Raw genomic sequence first — 21,609 nt, forward strand, 5'->3', positions numbered from 1 at the left:
CGCTATCTCATGTTTCATGCATTTATGCAATGGTTTAAAAACCGGATCGGTGACCCGGATCGGGCTTTTCAAAAACCGATCCGGATCGGCGAATCGGCGATCCGGATCGGCGAATCGGCGGTCCGGATCGGAATCGGGTGAATCGGTCAGAATAAAGCTTCAAAAAAATCCTAAAATTTTATTAAAATTCATTATAAATATTGTTTTTTAGGAATTCAATAAAAAATGAGGGTACTCCATTAAGAATTTTCATGTTTTTGGATGAATATGCGAATATTGATATGTTCTTTCCCTGCATGAACCGCCATTCAACATTTAATTTACATCACACAAAAGGATAAACATAGAATTATCATGGAATAAGTATATCAACATACATGGACTACAATAAAGCATAAAATTAATAACATACGATCTAAAAATAAAATGATAGACGACGTTGTTGTTCTTCTTGGTCACGCTGGTGCCATTGATTGAATTCGTTTGACAATTCATTGATTCGATCTAAAAACGAATCATCGATATTAGCGGGCGTCTGACTATTCCCAAATCCCTGAGTGTTAGTGTTTTGTTGTGTTCCCAGTCCAAAATCCCCGAAGCTTGTCCATCCTTCATGCTCACCTGCACTGTCGTGCTCATCCCTACACTGTTGCTGTTGGGACTCGATATGTGAATAATATGGCTGGGATAGGGTGGCCTCAGAATCATCATCTCTCTCATTTTCTCTTAGACCCCCTTCCCACTCTCCCTCATTAGGTGCAATATCATCGACATATTGTGGATACATTGGCTGGCTGCTTCCTCTTTCATGCCGCTCATCAGTTTCTTCAATATCTTCATCACCGATAGCCTCAAGGAACGCTCTCTTGTGCAACACTGGCTCCTCCTCTTCGACTACCCATCGGTCTGCTGTGTCTGTGACAAATATTGTGTCTAAGTCTATCGGCCCATAGTCTTCAAGCTTCCTTCTTATTTGTCGCTCTCTGAGGTTTAAATTATAATGAACGTAGACTAGTTTATGAAGCTTCTCAGAAACGAGTCGATTCCTTCTAGTAGTGTGCAACCATTGGAACGTACTCCAGTTGCGCTCACAGCCAGTAGCAAAACATGTTTGGGAGAGCACCTTGATTGCTATCCTCTTTAGGTGAGGTGCATCAGTACCATATATCTCCCACCATTCAGCTGGATTAAAATGTAAAAAGCATTGTAAGGGCAAGAACAATTCATAAGATTAAATATATGAATAAACAAAATATTAGCGAGGGGATAACCTGGATCCATCATAGTTCGAGAATTTCTGGCAAGTCTAGTTCCGAAGGATCCTATAGCATCCCTATACATAGCAAGCTAAAACAAATATATTACGTTTTAGTGCATTATTCCTCACAAATATAACAACTCAATGAAGTTCTTACCCGAACATTAAATAATACCTCTTGTATTGCTGCTACTTGGTTTTGATGGCTTCTCTCCAACCTTGCAATAATGTATCTGACCCCTTCCATAATCTTGTGGGGTTGTTCAGGTGTCAAATAGAAAAATTTTGGGTTGAAGTAGTAACCTAAAAAATATATAGGTAGAAAAATGTCATTTACAATTTCATAAAAAAATGATTTAAACTGAAACATTGTAATGATATAAATATATATTTACCAGCATAATGAATTGGACGTCCGAATTTGGTGTTCCACCTCTTTTCTATAATCTCGATCACTTTGCTAGCAAAATTACACTTCTCCCCAATAGCTGATTTCGCCCTCTCAATACCTTCATAAAGGATACCCATGGTAGCTTTCTTATCAGCATCCACCATTCTTAACACCGTGACCAAAGGGGCAGTGGCCTCTACAACACTGGAACATCGAGACCAGAACAGCCTATTTGAGATTATGTTGTCCACTTTTATACCGGTACTGGACTTCGAGAGGCGGTCATTTAACCACTCTTCACAAGTAAACAATCTCTTTAATGCACCTTCAGATTGTCGAATGGAGTCCACAGCTAAGTAATCGGTCGCAAAGCGGGTTATGGCAGGCCTGATTATCTCTTTTTTCTTAGAGTGTTCTCTAAACAGAAATAATATTTTCGAGTGGTTGTATATAAATCTCGACACCAACCTTGCTTCATCTAGAGTCTCCTTCACAATTTTGATCTCACCGATTTCCTCTAACATAAGATCGATGCTGTGTGCAGCACACGGGGTCCATACTAGATGCTTCCTCTTATCCATCAACTTGCTGCCCGCAGAAACACATGCACGCGCATTGTCCGTAATAAACTGGACTACATGCTTATCCCCCACCTCCTCCACTATCTGATCATATAGTCGTACGTAGAAGTTTGCATCCTTCTTCGTCCCTGATACGTCTTTGCTAGACAAAAAAGCTGTACCTTTTGGGGAATAGGCCAAAAAGTTTAAAAACTCACTTTTGCTAACTTTATTCAACCAACCATACTCACGAGAGTAATGCTTGTCCTTGGCCAACTTTGTTTATATTCTTCAATCCACTTTTTAACTTCCTCCACCTCTTCATCTAATATTGGTCCACTGAGCTCATATGCCGTCGGGGGTTTTACCCCGGGCCCGACTCTCTGGATTGCACTAACCATAGGTGGAAAATATGGGCTATTGGCTGCATCAAAGGGAATCCCTTTATCGTAGAACCATTTACCAACATATCTCCCTAACATGTTTCTTGTACCTTTAACCATGCCTTTTAAGGTCATCTGTTGTGACTTAGGCTTTGAGAGAAATGGGTCTTTACGACCATGACCTGCAATACTGGCACTCCTAGGTAACTTAGAAACAATTTCATCAACAACTGATTCTTCTTGATACATATTGCCACCAACCTCTCCATACATATTTGAGCTGGGCCCGCCATACATGCTCGAGCTGGACCCGCCATGCATATCTGAACTAGGCCCACCATGCATATCGGAGCTAGGCCCACCATGCATGTCTGAGCTAGACCCACCAGGCATTCTAAACCCACATTCCCTCTGATATTGTTCATATAAACTCAATCTTGTGGCCATGTCCAGCTCATTATTATATTGTTCTTTTAGGTCATAATTATATTGCTCTTCTGTATCATTCCTGCTTGATGGTGTATATAAACTAGCTATCTCCTCATTCATCCTATGTTTGGCAATTTTTTTACCTTTGCTAGCATTAAGAATTGCCACCATCTGTTTTTTTACATTACTAGGGACACTAGTGCATGCAGAAACTTCTCCCTTAACCCCTGCCAAGTGTTGCTTGAACCTATGTACCCCACTACTTATCACTCTTTGACAGTAATTACAAATAATTTTGTCTTTCTTGTTGAGATCAAGTCTGACCCCATGTTGCCATGCAGGGTCTTCTATAGATCTTGACATGATTCAACTGTTTTAAGATGTAAAAAGTTTAAATTAACCTGACAGTTCAAAAAGAAAAAAAATCACAATATGTAGTGATAATATGTTGCGGTAGTTCATGTAGTCATATTCGTTGTTATTTGTTATTGCAAAATACCTTTTTTGACAATAATATTTCGTACATATCAATTACAAACATTTAGAATAATACAAAATGCAAGCTCCAAACATGGCTACAACTCAATTATCAAGAACATACATTTTTTGCATTAAAAAATTAATAATAAAAACAATTCTTCAAAGAGCCGGCTAACATCAGTCATTCCAACTTAAAAATCCATGAACAACAGATAAAAAAAATACAGTTTTGTATTGAAAATATAATAACATGCATTTTTTTGCATAAATAATCCATCAACATACAATTTTTTCAACAAAAACTTTAACAATAAAAATTTAAAATATGGTTTAATACCTCATGATAATTAAAACCTTGTCACGATTTTCACATCTTTTCGGAAAATCATCAATTTTCAAAAAATTCGATCATGAAAAAAAAAAAAAAAAAAATTACAGCAAACTCAAACAATAAAAATTAAAAATTAGGTTTAAATGTTTAATACATCATGATAATCAAAACTTTATCACGATTTTCACATCTTTTCGAAAAATCATCATTTTTCAAAAAATTCGATCATGGATAAAAAGAAATAAAAAAAAAAAAGTACAGCAAATTTTCAAAAAATTCGATCATGGATTAAAAAAAAAATTAACAAATTTTCAAAAAGTTCGATCATGGATTAAAAAAAAAAATTCATAAATTTTCTAAAAATTCGATCATGGATTACAAAAAATTCGATCATGGATTACATAAAATTCGATCATGGATTACATAAAATTCGATCATGGATTACATAAAATTCGATCATGGATTACAAAAAAAAAAAAAAACATAAAAAAACAAAAAATTTGATCGTGGATTACAAGAACAAAAAAAAACAATTCCATCATGGATTACAAAAAATTCAATCATGGGTTACAAAAAAAAAAAAAACACAAAAAATTCGATCAAGGATTACAAGTAAAAAAAACAAACATTTTGATCATGGATTACAAAAAAGTTGATCATGGATTACAGAAAATTCTATCATGGATTACAAAAAATTCGATCATGGATTACATAAAATTCGATCATGGATTACAAAAAAGTCGATCATGGATTACAGAAAATTCTATCATGGATTACAAAAAATTCGTTCATGGATTACATAAAATTCGATCATGCATTACAAAAAAAAAAAACAAAAAAAAACAAAAAATTCGATCGTGGATTACTAAAAAAGAAAAAAACAATTACATCATGGATAACAAAAAATTCAATCATAGATTACAAAAAACTCTATCATGGGTTACATAAAAAACAAAAAACAAAAAATTCGATCATGGATTACAAAAAAAAACAAACATTTCGATCATGGATTACAAAACATTCGATCATGGATTACAAAAAATTCTATCATGGGTTACAAAAATAAAAAATAAAAAATAAAATTCGATCATGGATTACAAGAAAAAAAAACAAACATTTTGATCATGGATTACAAAAAATTCGATCATAGATTACAAAAAATTCTATCATGGGCTACAAAAAAAAAAAAAAAAAAAAAAAAAAAAAAAAAAAAAAAAAATTTGTTCTTCACAGAGTCGTTTTACATAAGCGATTTTAACTCAAAAATTCACCTCCAAGTGAATAAATTACATCCAATTGACTATATTTTCTGATAAACAACAATATAAGGAATCAAAAACCTAAATTTTTAACACATTATTTCTAATATATCATGAAAACAAAATCAAAAGGCGGAAAAAAAAAAAAAAAAACAGCGGAATTTTTTTCCCCTGACATCTCACTGTTCATATCAAATTTCTTGCTGTAATTGACCAGATTACGTAAAATTAAAAATTTTAAATCATACTAGACACAATAAAGATTAAAAACCCTAATTATTGAACTCATTTTGTTCAAAATATGCCATGAAATAAATCAAATGGCGGAAAAACAAAAAAACCCAAAGTTCTTACCTGTTTTTGTGAACCGAAGCCTTCAATCTCCAAAAAAGTTTGTTTTTCTCAACGATTATCACAAATTAGTAACAAAATCTTTTGATTCACAGCTTTAAGATCAATATGCCTACAAATTTTGAAAGATTCATGCCCTATTTGGCATGAAATTTCAGAAATGGCGGAAACCCTAAACCCCGAATTTTTCTTGATCCAAAAACAACCAATTTTTCCACCATTAAATCGTTAAAAAAGCTGAATAAAGCTGTTTACAGCCTGAAAAACAGATCACGTGCCGAAAAAAACAAAAAAAATGATCAAAAAATGACAAATTTGAAAAAAATCCGTGAAGAACACTGTGCAACCCGTGTTCTTCACGGACTCGCCGATTCCGCACAGTGAATCGGCGAGTCACTGTGCGGAATCGTCCGGTTCTCTCTAGAACCGGACGATTCCCGGTTTTTGAACCGATCCGGTCCCTTTTTCGTGAATTCCGAGTCGGCGATTTTTAAACTGCTGCATTTATGTCTAAGTCATATGAAACTCGTGCTTTAAGTAGGTGTCCTTTTTTTTTTTTGGTTGTGTTTTTTCGAATTATATATTTTATGTTATTTATTACATTTTATTTTGAACAGGTAGGATATATGTTGCCTTGTGGGCCCGAAATCAAATTTAAAGAAGGCGTTGCGTGTGAAATTTTGAAACGCACCGCCCAAATGTGGTAAAAGATTCTCTACTCTCACAGGACTATATTGTTCATCTACTCCACTGGACAAACATCATTTTAGGAATACTTTTGGGATATCAAATTTTCGGGAGGTAACGGGGGATAGAACCCAATGACAAAGAAAAGAAAAAAAAAAATTGCACCCTCTATGTACCTAAAAAAAGTAATATCACAAGATTGCTTACGAACCGTTCAATTTTTTGAGAAAAAGATTTAGATATTCAAGAACTTAACAATCCAATTTTTGAATCTTTGAAAACAATAATCTAATGATGGACCAATTTTTTTTTTTTATTATTAAAAACACTCCCAACCAAAGAGAGTTGTTGAATAGCATTACTCTCGCGGGAGCATATGCTATATGAGCTCATGTATTCTCCAAAATGAGCATATAGCATAAAAATAAAATTTATCTTTAAAAAAAATTGAAAACATGTTCCTTACTCGTTAAGGAAAATATGCCATGTTCCAAGTAGCATACAAATAGTTTGTTATATGTACCATCAATTCTATAGTGTAAGTGCCACCGATTGATGGTTAAGATTTTTGTAGATTTCTTCATATTGTCGGGTTTCCTATTATAACTTACTAGTTCTGTCAGATAATCGATTGGTTCCAGTAGCAACTGCTCGGTTTCTAATACCGTCAGGGAATCAGGATGGTCCCAAAGATTTTTAGGTGGGATTAGATGATTTTGAGATCAACAATCTCAATCATCAATTGTTGTAAACAATAGATGGTTGTATAGATGATAGCACCTTGTTTTAAACCCAATTGCTATCACAAAAAGTATATATGCTAAAAGTAGCATACTGCATGTACCATGCTATACTTTCCCATCTATTTATTTTTCTAATAGCTTTAATTTGTGGAATCCTGCACTTTACGCCATACCCTTGGAACACTCGAAAGCATTATTTTGGTTCCTTCTCGTAATAAAAAATAAAAAATAATATATTTTTTTTACCCTCTTAAAATATGTGAAAACGTAATCTAGAAGCATGCCAAATTCGAAGCATAAAACCCAGGTCTAAGAGAAACCCAAAATCCAATGTCTTTGAGATCCACAAGACCACCACGAATCATCAGAACCTCCACTTCTTCACCCTCTTGCCTTCAAATTCTCCAATCGCTTACTTAGCTCCTCCTCTCTAACTCTCTCGCTTCCTCCTTTCTCTGTAACTCTTTCGCTTCCTCCTTTCAATGGCACTGAACGCTTCTCCTGAGGCAACCCCACAGCAACCTCCAGTCCGTAGTCCTCTGCAACTTGGTGCATGAGAGAAAAATAAAAAATAATATTTTGCGGGCCTTTTGGCTTTTACAGTACGCTTTTTTCTCAGAATTGGGGAGAATTAGAAAAAAGGGCAAAAAAAAAAAAAAAAAGAAAGGAAGAAGAAGGAGAGGATGGAGAAGAAAAGGGGGGTAAAAAGAGAAAGAAATGATTGGCTGCCATCGCATCAGAAGGCATTTGAAGCGTAGATATCATGAAGGAGGTTCTGTGAGAAAAATTCATTTTCCAGATAAGCTTTTTAGACATTGATTTCCCTTACATATGTATGAGGAAATTGAGCACATTTGAATGGAATTAGGGTTCTTTTGGGGAGCTGAATCTGTGTTGGACTTGGTTTATGACCTTTTCAAATTGAAAATGTTTTAGAAAAGTGAAATTGGGGTATTTTTGTTTGTGACTTTCAGCTGGATTTGGGTTTGAATTGATTTGAATATTGGAGAATTCTGCAATTTAGAAATAGGATTTGGATCCTTTGTTTAATATTCCGGCAAGTTTGGGTTTTGTAGGGCTCTGTTATTGAAGAAAAAAATTGGGTTTTTTCCTCTTTCTTCCGTTAACAGCTGAAGTTGTGGTTGAAGCTTTGGAAGTTGTGGTAGTTAGGTTTTGGAAAGGAAAAGAACGGTTTCTTCTTTGTTCAACTGTATTTGAGTTTCGGATTGGGTTCAAATTCTGAAAGATCCCGTAATCAGTAAGGTAATTATTTAGTAGAAATTGTCCATTTTCTCTTCAGTTCAGCTGAATCTGGCTTTGAGTGCGCCGAATTGACAAAGTTGGGCCCGAAAATATAATTAGCATTTGTTTCCAGCTGAATTTAGGGCTGTATGGTTTTGGAGGGATTTACAATTGAAGAAATTGGGTTTATAGGATAAACTAGTAGGTGGGTTTCTTTAGCTGACTGTTCATTTAGATTAGTTTGGAAGTTTCAGAATTTTGCAATTGAGAAGCTTTCTTTGAGAAGAAGCCCACCTTCCAGAACCAAAGTTCGATTTGTATTATATAACCTATAGCCTTGTTTCAGTGTTCCACTTTATCTTGGAAGATTGAGAGGGCTAAATCTTCTGTACCTTGAATTGGGGTTTTCCTCTTTCGATTCAGACAAAAGAAAGGGAAAGGAAAACTGCTTTGTCGTGAGTTAATTGGGCCTGTTCTTACTGTTTTCTTGGTTGGAAGCAACAAATAAAAGAAATCTAGATCTGTAATTAAGGTGTTGTAGCTGTATTACCATGGGGAAGCCTAGTGGGAAGAAAAAGAACCACTCACAATCAAATTCTGGCAATGCATCGATGAAGCAGAATAAAGCAGGTGACCTCAACTCCAAAACCATTGATGTGGACATGACTGTGTTTATTTTAAGGTCCCAGGAGTTAAAAGAAGAAGGCAACAAGTTTTTCCAGAAGAGAGAATACTTTGAAGCCAGGTCTAAGTACGAGCATGCCCTAAAACTACTCCCTAAAGGGCATATAGATTGTGCATACCTTCACAGCAACATAGCTGCCTGTTTCATGCAGATGAACCCTTCAGAGTACCAGAAGGCCATTAATGAATGTTGTATGGCTCTTGAAGTTTCCCCTAAATACACCAAAGCATTATTGAAAAGGGCTAAATGTTATGAGGCTTTAACCAAGCTTGACTTGGCTCTCCGAGATGTCAACACAGTGTTAAGCTTAGAGCCAAAGAATCTAACTGCTCTAGAGATTGCAGAGAGGCTAAAACAAGCTTTAGAGAAAAAAGGCTTTGCCCCAGACAATATAAGCGCAGAGAATGTGGTAGAACCAGTTTCTCAACAAACTCAAGTTAAAATTTCAAAAGAGAATGTAATAGAACCAGTTACCCAGCAACCCCAAGTTAAAGGTTCAAAAGAGAAGTCAAGGAAAAAGAAGATCAGCAAGACTGAAGACAAGATAATTGTGGAGGAGAAAGATAAAGCGATTGTGGAGGAAAATGTTAAAGTTGAACCTACCAAGGCAGTGAAGCTGGTTTTAGGAGAGGATATAAGATGGGGCCAGTTACCAGTGAATTGCAACATTAGGCAGTTAAGAGAGATAGTTCGAAATCGTTTTCCTTGTTCTAAAGCAGTCTTAATTAAATATAGGGATGTTGAAGGAGACTTGGTGACGATTACAACCACTGAAGAGCTCAGATGGGCTGAGGAATCTGCAGACTCTCAGGGCTCCTTGAGGTTGTATATATTCGATGTTGGTCCTGATCAGGAGCCTTTATTTGAGGATGTGAATAATGAGACGGACTCACAAAAACCCAAGGAAGGCCCAAGAGAAAATGGGGTCTTGGCCTCAGACAAGGCTCCTCATATTGATGATTGGATTGTACAATTTGCTAGGCTCTTCAAAAGTCATGTGGGTTTTGATTCTGAGGCTTATTTGGATCTCCATGAGATTGGTATGAAGCTCTATTCAGAAGCCATGGAGGATACTGTAACTAGTGAAGAAGCTCAAGGCTTGTTTGAAATCGCAGCTGAGAAGTTCCAAGAAATGGCGGCTCTTGCTTTGTTCAACTGGGGGAACGTCCATATGTCTAGAGCAAAGAGGAGAGTGTCTTATGGAGAGAATGTTCCAAGAGAGTTGGTCCTATCACAGATTAAAAATGGCTATGAATGGGCTCAAAGAGAATACAACCAGGCAGGAGAGAAATATGAGGAAGCTCTCAGGATCAAACCAGACTTTTATGAGGGGTTTCTTGCTCTTGGGCAACAACAGTTTGAGCAAGCCAAACTAGGATGGGATTTTGTTCTTGGTAGCCATGTGGATTTAGAGACTTGGCCTTCTTCAGAGGTCCTTCAGTTGTTCAACAATGCTGAGGACAATATGGAGAGGGGCACGAATATGTGGGAGGAGATGGAAGACAAGCGCTTGAATGACCTAAAAATTAAGGGGAAAACTGAAACACAAAAGACAGGAGAAAATGGGGTCACAAAGGAACTATCTCCTGATGAAGCTGCTGAACTGGCTGCAAATATGAGGTCACAAATCAACCTCTTATGGGGTACTATGCTTTATGAGCGCTCTGTTATAGAATTTAAATTGGGCTTACAAGTCTGGGACGAATGTTTGGAAGCTGCTGTTGAGAAATTCAAACATGCCGGTGCTTCCCCAATTGACATAGCTGTCATGATAAAGAACCACCCTTCAAATTCAACTGCTCTAGAAGGTACACTGACCCATATATTCGGATTTTTAAATTATGGCCCAAGATATTGATGGTCAATGATTATTTCTAATGATTCAAAAATGTTGATCCAGATCGTGAATTACCGATCCTGATTTGGAATCAATGGGGACCGACCCGGTTCCTAGCTAGAATTGGGAATCGGTCTGGTTTTGACAAACTCACTCGGTTTGTCTAAGAACCAAGCAATCTGGATCGTCATAATCCCTGTTCCTCTCATTTTATTTTATCTTAATTTTTTATTAGAATATTATTATTTTCTTTATTTTTGACCGATTCGGCGATTCCCACACTGGGGATCCAGCACGGGACCAATCCAGCCGCTAGATCCGGGTTTTAAAACACGGAATACATCTATAGCCATGTTAACTAGTTGATAACCATTTTTTTGTAGCTATGAATTGTTATTTTTCAAATAGAGGACCTTCCATAGCTATCTATACTACTCGACACCCATTTTTCTCTTGTTCTTTCTCGAAGAACCATCGAGCGCATGTCATTGCTCAAGATGGTAATATATACCAATCCTTCATTATGAAGGATTTTAAATTATAGACCACCTTCTTCATGCATGTCTGATATTTCAGATTACTGATATGTAAGCTATTCTATACCCATGTTTTTCGTACTTCCCTGAAGTTGTCATGAAGTCAATAAGTAAAAGGATAGTTGACTATTATTTCTCAATTTACTATGTATGATGCAGGCTTGAATTTCAAGATTGATGAGATAGTTCAGGCATGGAATGAAATGTATGATGCTAAAAGGTGGTTGAAGGGTGTTCCTTCGTTCAGGCTAGAGCCTTTATTTCGTCGGAGGGTTCCAAAATTGCATCATGTTTTGGAAGATGTATGATTTGTTCATTATTTATTCTGGTGTGAGATAGAATTCAAAGTTCCTATTAGGCAATTTTTGGGCGATTGTGAGCCTTTATTTTTATTTAGATTCATTGTCTCGAAGCAGAAGATGTATATTGCTTTAATCAGGTAAATTCTACTCCTTTAATATTTTTATTTATTAGAACATGAAGTTTTTCAATTCTCCTCTTTATTATATGATTATTCTTTTCCTACTTCAAGTTATTTGGATATTGAAATCTGCAGTCTTTAGCTTCATTATCTACATGAATTTTGCAGTTCGGATCATGCCATTTTGTCCCCCTTGCAATCAGATCATGCCGTTTTATCCTCCATAGCTATCTAAACTACTCGACACCCATTTTTATCTTGTTCTTTCTCGAACAACCATCGAGTGCATGTCATTGCTCAAGATGGTAATATATACCAATCCTTTATTATGAAGGATTTTAAATTATAGACCACCTTCTTCATGCATGTCTGATATTTCAGATTACTGATATGTAAGCTATTCTATACCCATTTTTTTTCGTACTTCCCTGAAGTTGTCATGAAGTCAATAAGTGAAAGGATAGTTGACTATTATTTCTCAATTTACTATGTATGATGCAGGCTTGAATTTCAAGATTGATGAGATAGTTCAGGCATGGAATGAAATGTATGATGCTAAAAGGTGGTTGAAGGGTGTTCCTTCGTTCAGGCTAGAGCCTTTATTTCGTCGGAGGGTTCCAAAATTGCATCATGTTTTGGAAGATGTATGATTTGTTCATTTATTTATTCTGGTGTGAGATAGAAATCAAAGTTCCTATTAGGCAATTTTTCGGCGATTGTGAGCCTTTATTTTTATTTAGATTCGTTGTCTTGAAGCAGAAGATGTATCTTGCTTTAAACAGGTAAATTCTACTCCTTTAAGATTTTTATTTATTTAATTCTAGAAGCAGAAAAATGTATTTATTAGAATGTCAAGTTTTTCAATTCTCCTCTTTATTATATGATTATTCTTTTCCTACTTCAAGTTATTTGGATATTGAAATCTGCAGTCTTTAGCTTCATTATCTACATGAATTTTGCATTTCAGATCATGCGGTTTTACCCCCCTTGCAATTTCTTCTATGTAAAGCAAATTATGGATTATCTTTTTCCACCGAATTCCCCTTTTGGTGTGCATTATGGATGATGGAATGTTTGAGAAGTCACTATCCTGTTTTAGTTATTTGATGCATGCAAAAAATTAAATGAAATGATGATTAATCCAATGCAATATTGAGAAGCTTTCATAGCCTCTCACATCCCAATTACTATTTTTTTTAGATGGTTTGTTAGTGTTCTGGTTTAGCTGTCTTATCAACCAGCATAAGAAACATCGCCGAACTTGAGCACTGAAGGACTTAATGTGTATATGATTACAAACACTCTATCTTTGCATTTATACCAATCCCATGGAGATTTTCCGCCTTAGTTCTTTAGGAAGCTCTGTGATTGGAAATTTACTTAACTAACTTGCCTTTTTCCTTCTTCTGTCTAATCTTCTAGACTGATACCTTTCCTCTTTATCCCGATAAATGTGTTGTTTGGCTGTTAGTTGAAGTTGATTTGGCATAGTATGCGGATTCAACTAATGACAAGAGCATGACCATCAAATTCTAATGACACCTTTTCTCTTTATGCAAACAAACTTCTTGTTTGTTACCCAAAACAACAGTGTTGTTTGACTACTGGTTAAATTTGGATCACCATAGTATGCTGAATCAACAGACTCCAAAAAGATGACTATTACACTCTAATGAGAAACTTTGGTACAAGTCCTCTTCCATGAAGTACTAGCTTTTCTATATCATCATCGTCGTCTTCATCATCCAAGTCTTACCCCAACTACTTGGGGTTGGCTAATTCCTATAGAAAAACTTTGCCAAAACTTCTCATGAATTCGGAATAGCAGATCAGGATTCTTGTAGCCGACCCCAATTAGTTGGGAAAGGCTTTGTTGATGATTATGATGTGGCAAAAGTTTTATGCTGACGGCCAACCTAATGCAACCCTTCTTCTTTCTCATACGAGCTCGGGATCAGCCGTGATGGAGTTTCTCCTCCCCACAAAAATAAGAACAAATATTGCCATAAATAATTCGACTACATGAATGTACTAATAGTCTAAACACATATCAGTCTCCTCACCCCTTCGATCCCTCCCCAGCTTCCGTTGTCAACTGAGTCGACCTCATTTTGACCAGTTCACATACAGGAACTGCCCCATCTATCTCTCCCTTTACTTTTGTCCATAACTCCTCAGAGTCCAATCCTTCACATCCAACTCAACTAGGGAATCTTTGTAGTGGGAGGCTAGATGCTCCTCCGCTAACCAATTCACACTAGGTGACAATTAAGTATCAGATAAAAAAACCCGATCAAAAAGTAAAGGATCACCAAAAACACTAAACAAATGCCAGAAGTGAGAAGATATGTTAATGAAAATATCATATAAGGAAGAATGATTCATATTCCAATGGGAACCGCTTTTAAAGACCTATTGATGTTTTAAAACAGTTGAAGTTTGACCAACATTACTGGTAATAGAAGTTTACAACAGTAGTTCAAGCAAAATTTAAAAATGCAATAGGATCAGTTTGGTTTGAAAAATTTTCTGACATTAGTTCTCACATGGAAGCTCTGAATTGGAGCATCCACAAACTAAATATATTTCATGTTAGGCCATTTGAACCTATACTGCAGTCTATCGGAAAATTATGCTCAAGTTTCAAAAGAGCATATTATTACTTTTCTCTCCATTAAGTATGTATTCCAATCTCTCGGAGTATTTTTTATTGTATTCATTTTCTGTAACCCCATCCAATATTTATTGCCCGATCCCATTTTCAACCATAGTATAGCAATCACATGACAATAACATAGCCACATAAAGTTACTAAAAACTTACAAAAAGAATAAGTGGTGTACGTACATGTAAGACATATGACTGGAAACTTTTGCTGGGGCACTCAACATCATCTAATCCATTATACACTTTTTCTATATAAGTTATACAATTGAAAATAATCTTTCCTTAATTCAACCCTTACTATATCTATCAGTTGAGCAATTTGTGTTATACTACTTTGAAGCTTGCAGGTCACCTAGTGTGTAAGAGAGTGATATGAAGAGTTCTCATGCCGGCTGAGAATCCTTTCTTGCGGTAATTAATTATGTATTTAGAAAGCATTGAAATTTGTCTGAGGAGTTTATAAGAGGTGTTCTCTAGAATTTTAGAAAAAGTCAGCATATGCCTTTGATTGGATGATTTTGTATCTTGGATCTACTGAAAGTAAAATTCAACATAAAATTTACTAAGAAAATGAGAAAATTTCAACACAGTGTTGACATGGGACAAGCAAGTCTTCCCACTATAAGAAGCCGAAAAAGCATTTTGTCTAGGCACATGAGTTTTCTAAGGGATGAAGAATTTATACTTTGATGAGCCTAGTTTCATAAAAAATGGAATTTATAGTTTGATGAGCCTACTTTCATAAAAAATGGAATGAAATAAAATAGTCATAGTTGTTGGGATCAAGATTGGGATCTGGAATGTTTGATAGTGATCGACAAGAAGCTCCCTATGGTCCGGATCACTATTCGTACGACCTAAATTTTAGGGATCCGGATACCAACATTTTGGGAAGTTGGATCTCAACTTTTTGGGATCACATGAAAAATTTTAGAATTCCAGACCCATCCAATAAAAGCATCTTTTCTCTTTGAAAAATATATAGAACACAATTTTGTAGCATAATTACTTTCTTTTTTTTAATGGATATGCATTTAAGACTTGTTTCCTTTAAAAGATCCATTCAACATGAATGTGATTTAACTGATCCCTTACTGATTGGGATCATGTTCCCCCCATATGGGAGCGAGATTCATCCAAGGTCCAGCTCTGGGAGCGTGGGACCACTAGGATTGCCACCAAGTTGGGAATCCCGGTGACTATGAATAAAATTTTCTTTTCTGAACTCTAAATAAATAAAGAATGACTAGAGGCACCCTTATATTTTAGGGATTGCATACAACAGGTTAAAATCAATTTGTGTACAAATATGCCCACCTTTAAATGACTACCTGTAACAACCAGAGAAACTGCAACTAGTTAAATCAACAAGTCTATCCGCTGAAGCAACAAGATCACAACTAGTGAGACTGCATGTAAAACTACATTGAGAGAAGACCTTTCAAATATTAAGATGTGTAATGACCCCAATGTAAAGTAATTCTTATGAGCGACCTCTCAGGGGGTCACATAATATATGTAATATATGCTGGTCTTTGGAACAAGTAACTGAAAAAGTGTCCATGTGATGAATAGAGTCCACTGGTGACATGAAATTGTGGATATGCCTTCAATGTATTACAAAAGAGAATTTTATGACCCTCACATATAAAATTTCGATACACTTGGCACCCTCCTTAAGCTGACATCGGGAGTAAAACCATTGATATTTTGTCCTCAAAACATGTGTTTGTAGATGTTATCACACCCTTGTGAGGATATGTGCTTGAAGTTCAGACTGTTCATATTATATATGTAGAGAGATGCATCTGGAGTAAAGTGATGACATTCTTAATACCTCTCTCTTACTATGAGAGGGGGGGGGGGGGAGTTATCACTATCCTAACAGCACTAACATTGTCTTCATGCAATGGCGTTAGAAACATCAACTCTGTCCCTAGCTCATGATTAACATGTGTAACCGCATAGTTTTGCTATTGACAAGTGTCATAGATTGCAATTTATTTCAAGTAATAACTTGGCATCATATAATGGAGACTGGGGAGTAGCCTAGAAATGCTCAATATTCTGAAGCCAAAGTAGTGCTGGGCTTTCAGCCTAGTCTACTTCTACACATGCTATCAAATCAACACACACACCCACACACACACACACACACACACACACACACACACACACATATATATATATATATATATATATATATCTATATATATAGTCTCTCCATAAGATGCATCCTATCTACAATGTCTCAGTGTATTGCCTGTGTTAGCAGGTGACCTTGTAGGGACTATAATCTCAATAGTAAGTCATATTGCATGTGACTAAGATCCATAATATGAAGTAAGACAGCAATTTTATGTTTCAAATTAGTGTTACCTTGTGAATTTTTCTTACGATTAGAAGATTGTTCTCATGTACTAGTAGCACAATAATCCCAATAACTAGAGGGTGAAAATGCTTTAGACTGGTTGGGATCCCTCTACCGAAAATCTAACCTGAATCGTAGATCTTTGTAACCGTGCTGAATCCTTGATCTTTGTATCCATGCTCTAGTAGCCTATTAAAGTCCATATATTATCTCAGAACTTGTTTAACGTGATCATTCCTGAAAGTTTCATGGGTTTCATGGGTCTATCTATATGCAGTGCCCTCAATGTGTATAGCGTCCAATAAGTCCAGGGTTCTATCTACCATGTGTGAATGCTTCCCTTCAAGCTTCTTCTTCCTTGGAATTCTTTGCAGCCACTTCAACGTATGGCTCCAGATGCCACCAAAACTGAAGTTCTGCAGTCTTTACCACTCTTAACCCCCACACCATATTTCCTCTAATATAAGAATATGAATTTCAATTCTATCATTTTAGATATTTAATTTATCTTTTATAGATTTTTATTTCTGTTTTATTCATTTTTATTTTTCCAAATTTAGAATTAGAAAATAAAGCTATATATATATATGTAGTATCCCACCTTAAAAATAAGGGGAAAATATCATTTAAGGGGTCATAACCCTTTATAGAATCATTAAGGGTCGAAACATCCCAATTACCATTAGGGGGTTTACTTTTTAATTTTCATTTCTTAAAAAAATCCTCTAAATGCCCAAATTGTCTTGTTCAGGGTTGGGAACCCTGAACATGTAGAGGCATTTTAGGAATTTGACCTACCTAAGAGGCCCCAACCAAATGATTTGAGCACTTTGCATGTTTAGGGTGGGTTGGATTGCAGAAAAGCCCCTACTGAACAAGGGCAATTTGGGTATTTTTGAAGTTAACTTTTGAGGAGGTACCTTAATGAAATGAAAATTGAAAAGTAAACCCTCTAATATTAGTTGGGATCTTTTAACCCCCTTAATGATTTTGTAAAGAGTTTCGACCCTTAAATGATATTTTCCACAACAATAATTGGTTCATCCCTTTAACTTTACCTTGTCTTCCAGTATTGGCAATGTTGTGGTAGAAATGACTTTCAAGTTATCTCGCTCTATTCTTTCTGTGCCAACTGCTTGCTTCCTACTTCTCTGGCGTTGTAGGCTTTCAAAGCTCTATCTAGTCCCAACATCTCACACTGGATTGTCATCTTCTATTCCTTAGGTCTGCACAAGGGAATTCCACTCCTTCGTTGTCCCTTGATATATTGGAGCTTTTGAGCTAATCAAATTCTAGTCATCCTTATTCAATGCAATCAGGCCACCATTTTAGTACTTATTGTAAGAAGTTTAGATGCACCAGCTTCATGTTTTCAAAACAAAATGACATTCTGCACCTATTAGAAAACAATATCCCAATAACTACTGAGGTATATTTAAGGCTTGGTTGTAGAAATGTTCATCGATTTACTCAAAGAAACGAGTTTATCAATAACTAAGGTGTCAATCGAGTCACTTCATTATAGGATTATAAAGGTTATGTAGTCTCTTCATCATGGGAAGTAGAAAACCGTTCACCTCCTATAGGTAGATGCACCAGTTTGATGGTGTCAAAATGCTAAATACTTCTCTCTCTACTTCTCTTCTTATGCATGAAGAAAACTGCATTGAAGTCATACAATATTACAATAAAAGCCCCTTTTGAGATCTGGAATAGTTCAGCTGCCTAGCAACACCTCGTTCATCCCATTACATTCGCATACATGAGGCGGTTAACATGTTCCATGTACCAATTTTTGTCTTTTGTGGGGGTTCATTCCATAGGAACTTCTTGTTAACGTGCTTGTGTACCGCCTCACTGCCCTGATCTCTTTTGTCCTAACAACTCTCTTCCACACTTTTTTGTAGTCAATTGAGGAGACGACTTTTTCAGCTATCTTGCATCACCGTTTCCCTCAAGTGTTTTCTTTTTAATCTGAATACTGCATTCATTCTCCTGTTTTCCAACATCCTGATTATAATACTAATAGTCCTTTATAGTGGAAGCTTAAAAAAAAAAAAGTTCTTTCTAGTGGTCATCAGGAGTAAACCTAGGAGTTTACCCAGCTCAATCATATTTCATGTCCGATACTGAAATTAACAGTAGCTTCCTCTTTACCTTCTTCCACAAATTAGGGAATGGACTGGATGACCTTACAGTGTTCTCCTTACTCTTCCACCTCACTGAACTGAGCAATGCGAGGCTAGCCTCCAAGAATCCTTCCAACCCCCCTCCAATCATACATGAGCTATTGCGTCAAAAAGCCAACATTTGTAGATATCACTACATGGGCATTGCTTTCAAAAGGCCAACATTTATAGATCCTGATAGATATCACTAATCCCTCCCTCCCTCCTCTCTCCCTCAAAGGTGCCACTTTAATGGCCAAACAAGCCTCTGAAAAGTACAAAAGGAAGGTTCTAGCAATATTTTGAAAAATCTTTACAAAATGCAAAACAGTTGGGGAGGGTGAGACTAAGAGTGTTATGTTTTTGCTCAATGAAAGTCACATCTGCAATGACATCATTACACGAATGCGACTTTCAAATTTGATTAATAAAATGATAGAGAAAATAACAAATAATGAATTGTTGGGCATAATTTGGCCTTCTATCGGCGTTCTTTAGCTTCTTCAGCCATTCTCTGTCTCCTATTTCCTTTTTTTTTTTGCTGTTTTTTTTAGAAAGTCAGGTTTGAAAGTAGTCATCAAACAATATCAAACTTGCTATGTATTCTGCTGTATCATATGCATGCACTTATCAGTGTGTCTTCTACCATAATTGCATTATTCAGGCCTATTGAGAGTGCTCCCACCCTTATCTGTGTGTTGATATTCTTCTTGCAACAATTTTTTTCTTGGATTTTTTTTTTTTTTCTTTTAGCTTCTAAGATAACTGGTACACGTCCTTTCCCCTCCAAATTGATGCTTTTAAGTGCCCACCTGGCTTAGACAAATGGGAAAAGTACGGCTCTTAAGAATGTATGGTAGATAGAATCATATAAAATTTCCGATCGCCAAGCTATGGTAAATTTTATCAGAATTAATAATACTATATGTAGCAAGAAAGACTTTTCTTTATAATTCTGAATTAACAGACCGATTCATGATGACTCTACAGATCTCTTTGTTGGTCTGTGACACTTCTTTGCCGTGATGTTTTTCACATATGATGCATTCATGATGTCGAATCTGTGGACAGAGGACGAAAGATGAAAAACCAGATTAAATAGATCAAGAAAAGCACTTATGGCAAGGAGATTGATAAGTATATTTATCTATTCTTTTAGCTGGCTTGGGGAATTATATCATTTTTTCTCTTCATTTATATCTAGTGTTTCTACATAGTTTGTTCTCTTTGAGGCTTGTATTTTTTTTCCTACTCTCTTGTTTGCTTTGATTGTTTCTGTGCTTATTGCACTGAACTACTAATGTGACTCCCTTGTTTGTTTTGAGCTTTGGATTCTTTTGCACCTGATGAACTAATCACAGTTCGGTGATTTGTTCATCAATTTCATTGGATTGATAAAAAAACGTGATAAAATTTTACTAATTTTGCAGGCCCACAAGAAACTATTGTGATCAAAATATAATGAAACTTCCCATTTTTTATCCTATCAATTTAAATTCAGGGGCCTGTTCAACATATTTACACAAGGAAAGTGAACCTGCGTGTGGAATGCATACCTTACTAGGTTTACAAACAGTTGGAACCCAGATGCTTGGCTGCCCTAATTTGTAATTTCTGGTGTGGAACATTTCAAAACTTGGTAGCATCCATTATGAGGTGCATTCTCCCACTTGGTAGCATCCATTTTAGCTTGTGTTTCGACAATTTTCTGGAGAACACAATAATTCTATGATACAATCATAAAACAATCATAATATTATTTGTGTGCACTATTAGCATAGGCACGACACAATGCCGTTTTGGATATCGATACGAGTTTCAGAAACTTGAATTCTGAAAGCACAAATATGTACTTTTGGAGACACCACATTTATAGTTTTTATCATATGGGAAGTCAGCTGCATCGCACATATTTTTGGTGAATGCATGTAGACATCCCCTTTGAAATTCTAGCTAGGCGCAAATCCGAGCGTAAACAATACAATTTGCTCTAAGGTTGAATCGTCCATGTAGGGAATCAACCCAATAACTAAGAAAATAGGAAAAGCATTTGGTGCTCTCACAGGAAATTAAACACTTGTTCTCACAGGCAAAATGCCCATTTGTTGGATTTGTTTGAACCGACGACTTTCAAATTTTTGTTCATGCCAACGGCTACCAATTTAGAAGGATGAATTACATTTTTTTGGTTGTAAAAGTAGTCCAAATGAATGCCAGTCTAACAATTAATGCAAACATTATTTCTTCCCCCCCCCCTTTGTCTGTCCTCTAAAAGCCAAAAGTTTAAGCTCTTCCCTTTCTCATATTCCCAGTTAAAACCCAACTTATTATTCCTTAATTATCACACTCGCTCTAAACACCCAACATGTTCTTCTCCACTGTCACATTTTTTTCTAAAAACCCGACCCAACTCTTGTCTTGTCTCATATTCGCTCTCTAGAAATCAAATCTCATTTTTGCTTCCAATAACATCCTTTTTCTAAAAATCTATAGAAATCCAGTCTCATTTTTTCCTCCACTTGCTTTCTCTCTCTATAGAACCTCACACATGGCCTCCTCTCACATTATTTGGAGAGAGAATGTGAGAGGATGGAAGAATATGTTAGGTTTCCAAATAGAATAGGGAAAAAATGACAGATGAGAAGTTTTAAGATTTTATTTTTCAGAAGAGCGACAAATGGGTCTATTTACCCATTTATAAAAGTGGGAGGGCCAAAGTAAAAAACGAACTTATGAGGTCTCATTTCTAGAAGAAAATTCTTGTAAGGCTTTTTTAATATAATCATATAAGGTGTGGTTTATAAAAGGTT

The 21,609-nt window shown here is 36.0% G+C and overlaps 2 protein-coding genes across 6 annotated transcripts; one reads left to right on the forward strand and one right to left on the reverse strand.

Moving 5' to 3' along the window:
• Positions 1 to 319: 319 nt before the first annotated feature.
• LOC148781848 (uncharacterized) lies at positions 320 to 1,976 on the reverse strand. Its single transcript, XM_088869134.1, has 3 exons — positions 1,654 to 1,976; positions 1,272 to 1,561; positions 320 to 1,182 (listed from the first exon to the last, which is right to left on the reverse strand). Exons 2-3 carry the CDS (start codon positions 1,339 to 1,341, stop codon positions 416 to 418), a joined length of 837 nt encoding a protein of 278 aa, XP_088725260.1. The 5' UTR covers positions 1,342 to 1,561; positions 1,654 to 1,976; the 3' UTR covers positions 320 to 415.
• Positions 1,977 to 7,683: 5,707 nt separating this feature from the next.
• On the forward strand, positions 7,684 to 20,568 carry LOC18448743 (protein PHOX1). Of its 5 annotated transcripts, XM_088869135.1 has the most exons (6): positions 7,684 to 10,607; positions 11,332 to 11,611; positions 11,762 to 11,985; positions 12,095 to 12,375; positions 19,790 to 19,936; positions 20,230 to 20,568. In XM_088869135.1, the coding sequence occupies exons 1-2, from the start codon at positions 8,666 to 8,668 to the stop codon at positions 11,478 to 11,480; spliced, it is 2,091 nt and encodes a 696-aa protein (XP_088725261.1). In that variant the 5' UTR covers positions 7,684 to 8,665; the 3' UTR covers positions 11,481 to 11,611; positions 11,762 to 11,985; positions 12,095 to 12,375; positions 19,790 to 19,936; positions 20,230 to 20,568. The 5 variants fall into 5 exon arrangements, with proteins under 5 accessions (XP_088725261.1, XP_088725262.1, XP_006858866.1 ...); XM_088869136.1 differs by lacking the exon at positions 11,762 to 11,985; XM_006858804.4 differs by lacking the exon at positions 20,230 to 20,568 and having other exon boundaries at positions 19,790 to 20,123.
• The last annotated feature ends 1,041 nt before the right edge of the window (positions 20,569 to 21,609 follow it).

Source organism: Amborella trichopoda, chromosome 6 (genome assembly GCF_054954075.1).
Source record: "Amborella trichopoda isolate Santa Cruz 75 chromosome 6, AtrichopodaSantaCruz75HAP2 v2.0, whole genome shotgun sequence".
Taxonomy (NCBI): domain Eukaryota; kingdom Viridiplantae; phylum Streptophyta; class Magnoliopsida; order Amborellales; family Amborellaceae; genus Amborella; species Amborella trichopoda.

Coding starts and splice junctions, on each gene's coding strand:
- LOC148781848 (XM_088869134.1), bottom strand. CDS start 1,341: ATGTATAGGGATGCTATAGGATCCTTCGGAACTAGACTTGCCAGAAAT. Junction 1,183..1,271: donor TCGAACTATGATGGATCCAG/GTTATCCCCTCG, acceptor ATTTTAATCCAG/CTGAATGGTGGGAGATATAT.
- LOC18448743 (XM_088869135.1), top strand. CDS start 8,666: ATGGGGAAGCCTAGTGGGAAGAAAAAGAACCACTCACAATCAAATTCT. Junction 10,608..11,331: donor AAATTCAACTGCTCTAGAAG/GTACACTGACCC, acceptor TGTATGATGCAG/GCTTGAATTTCAAGATTGAT.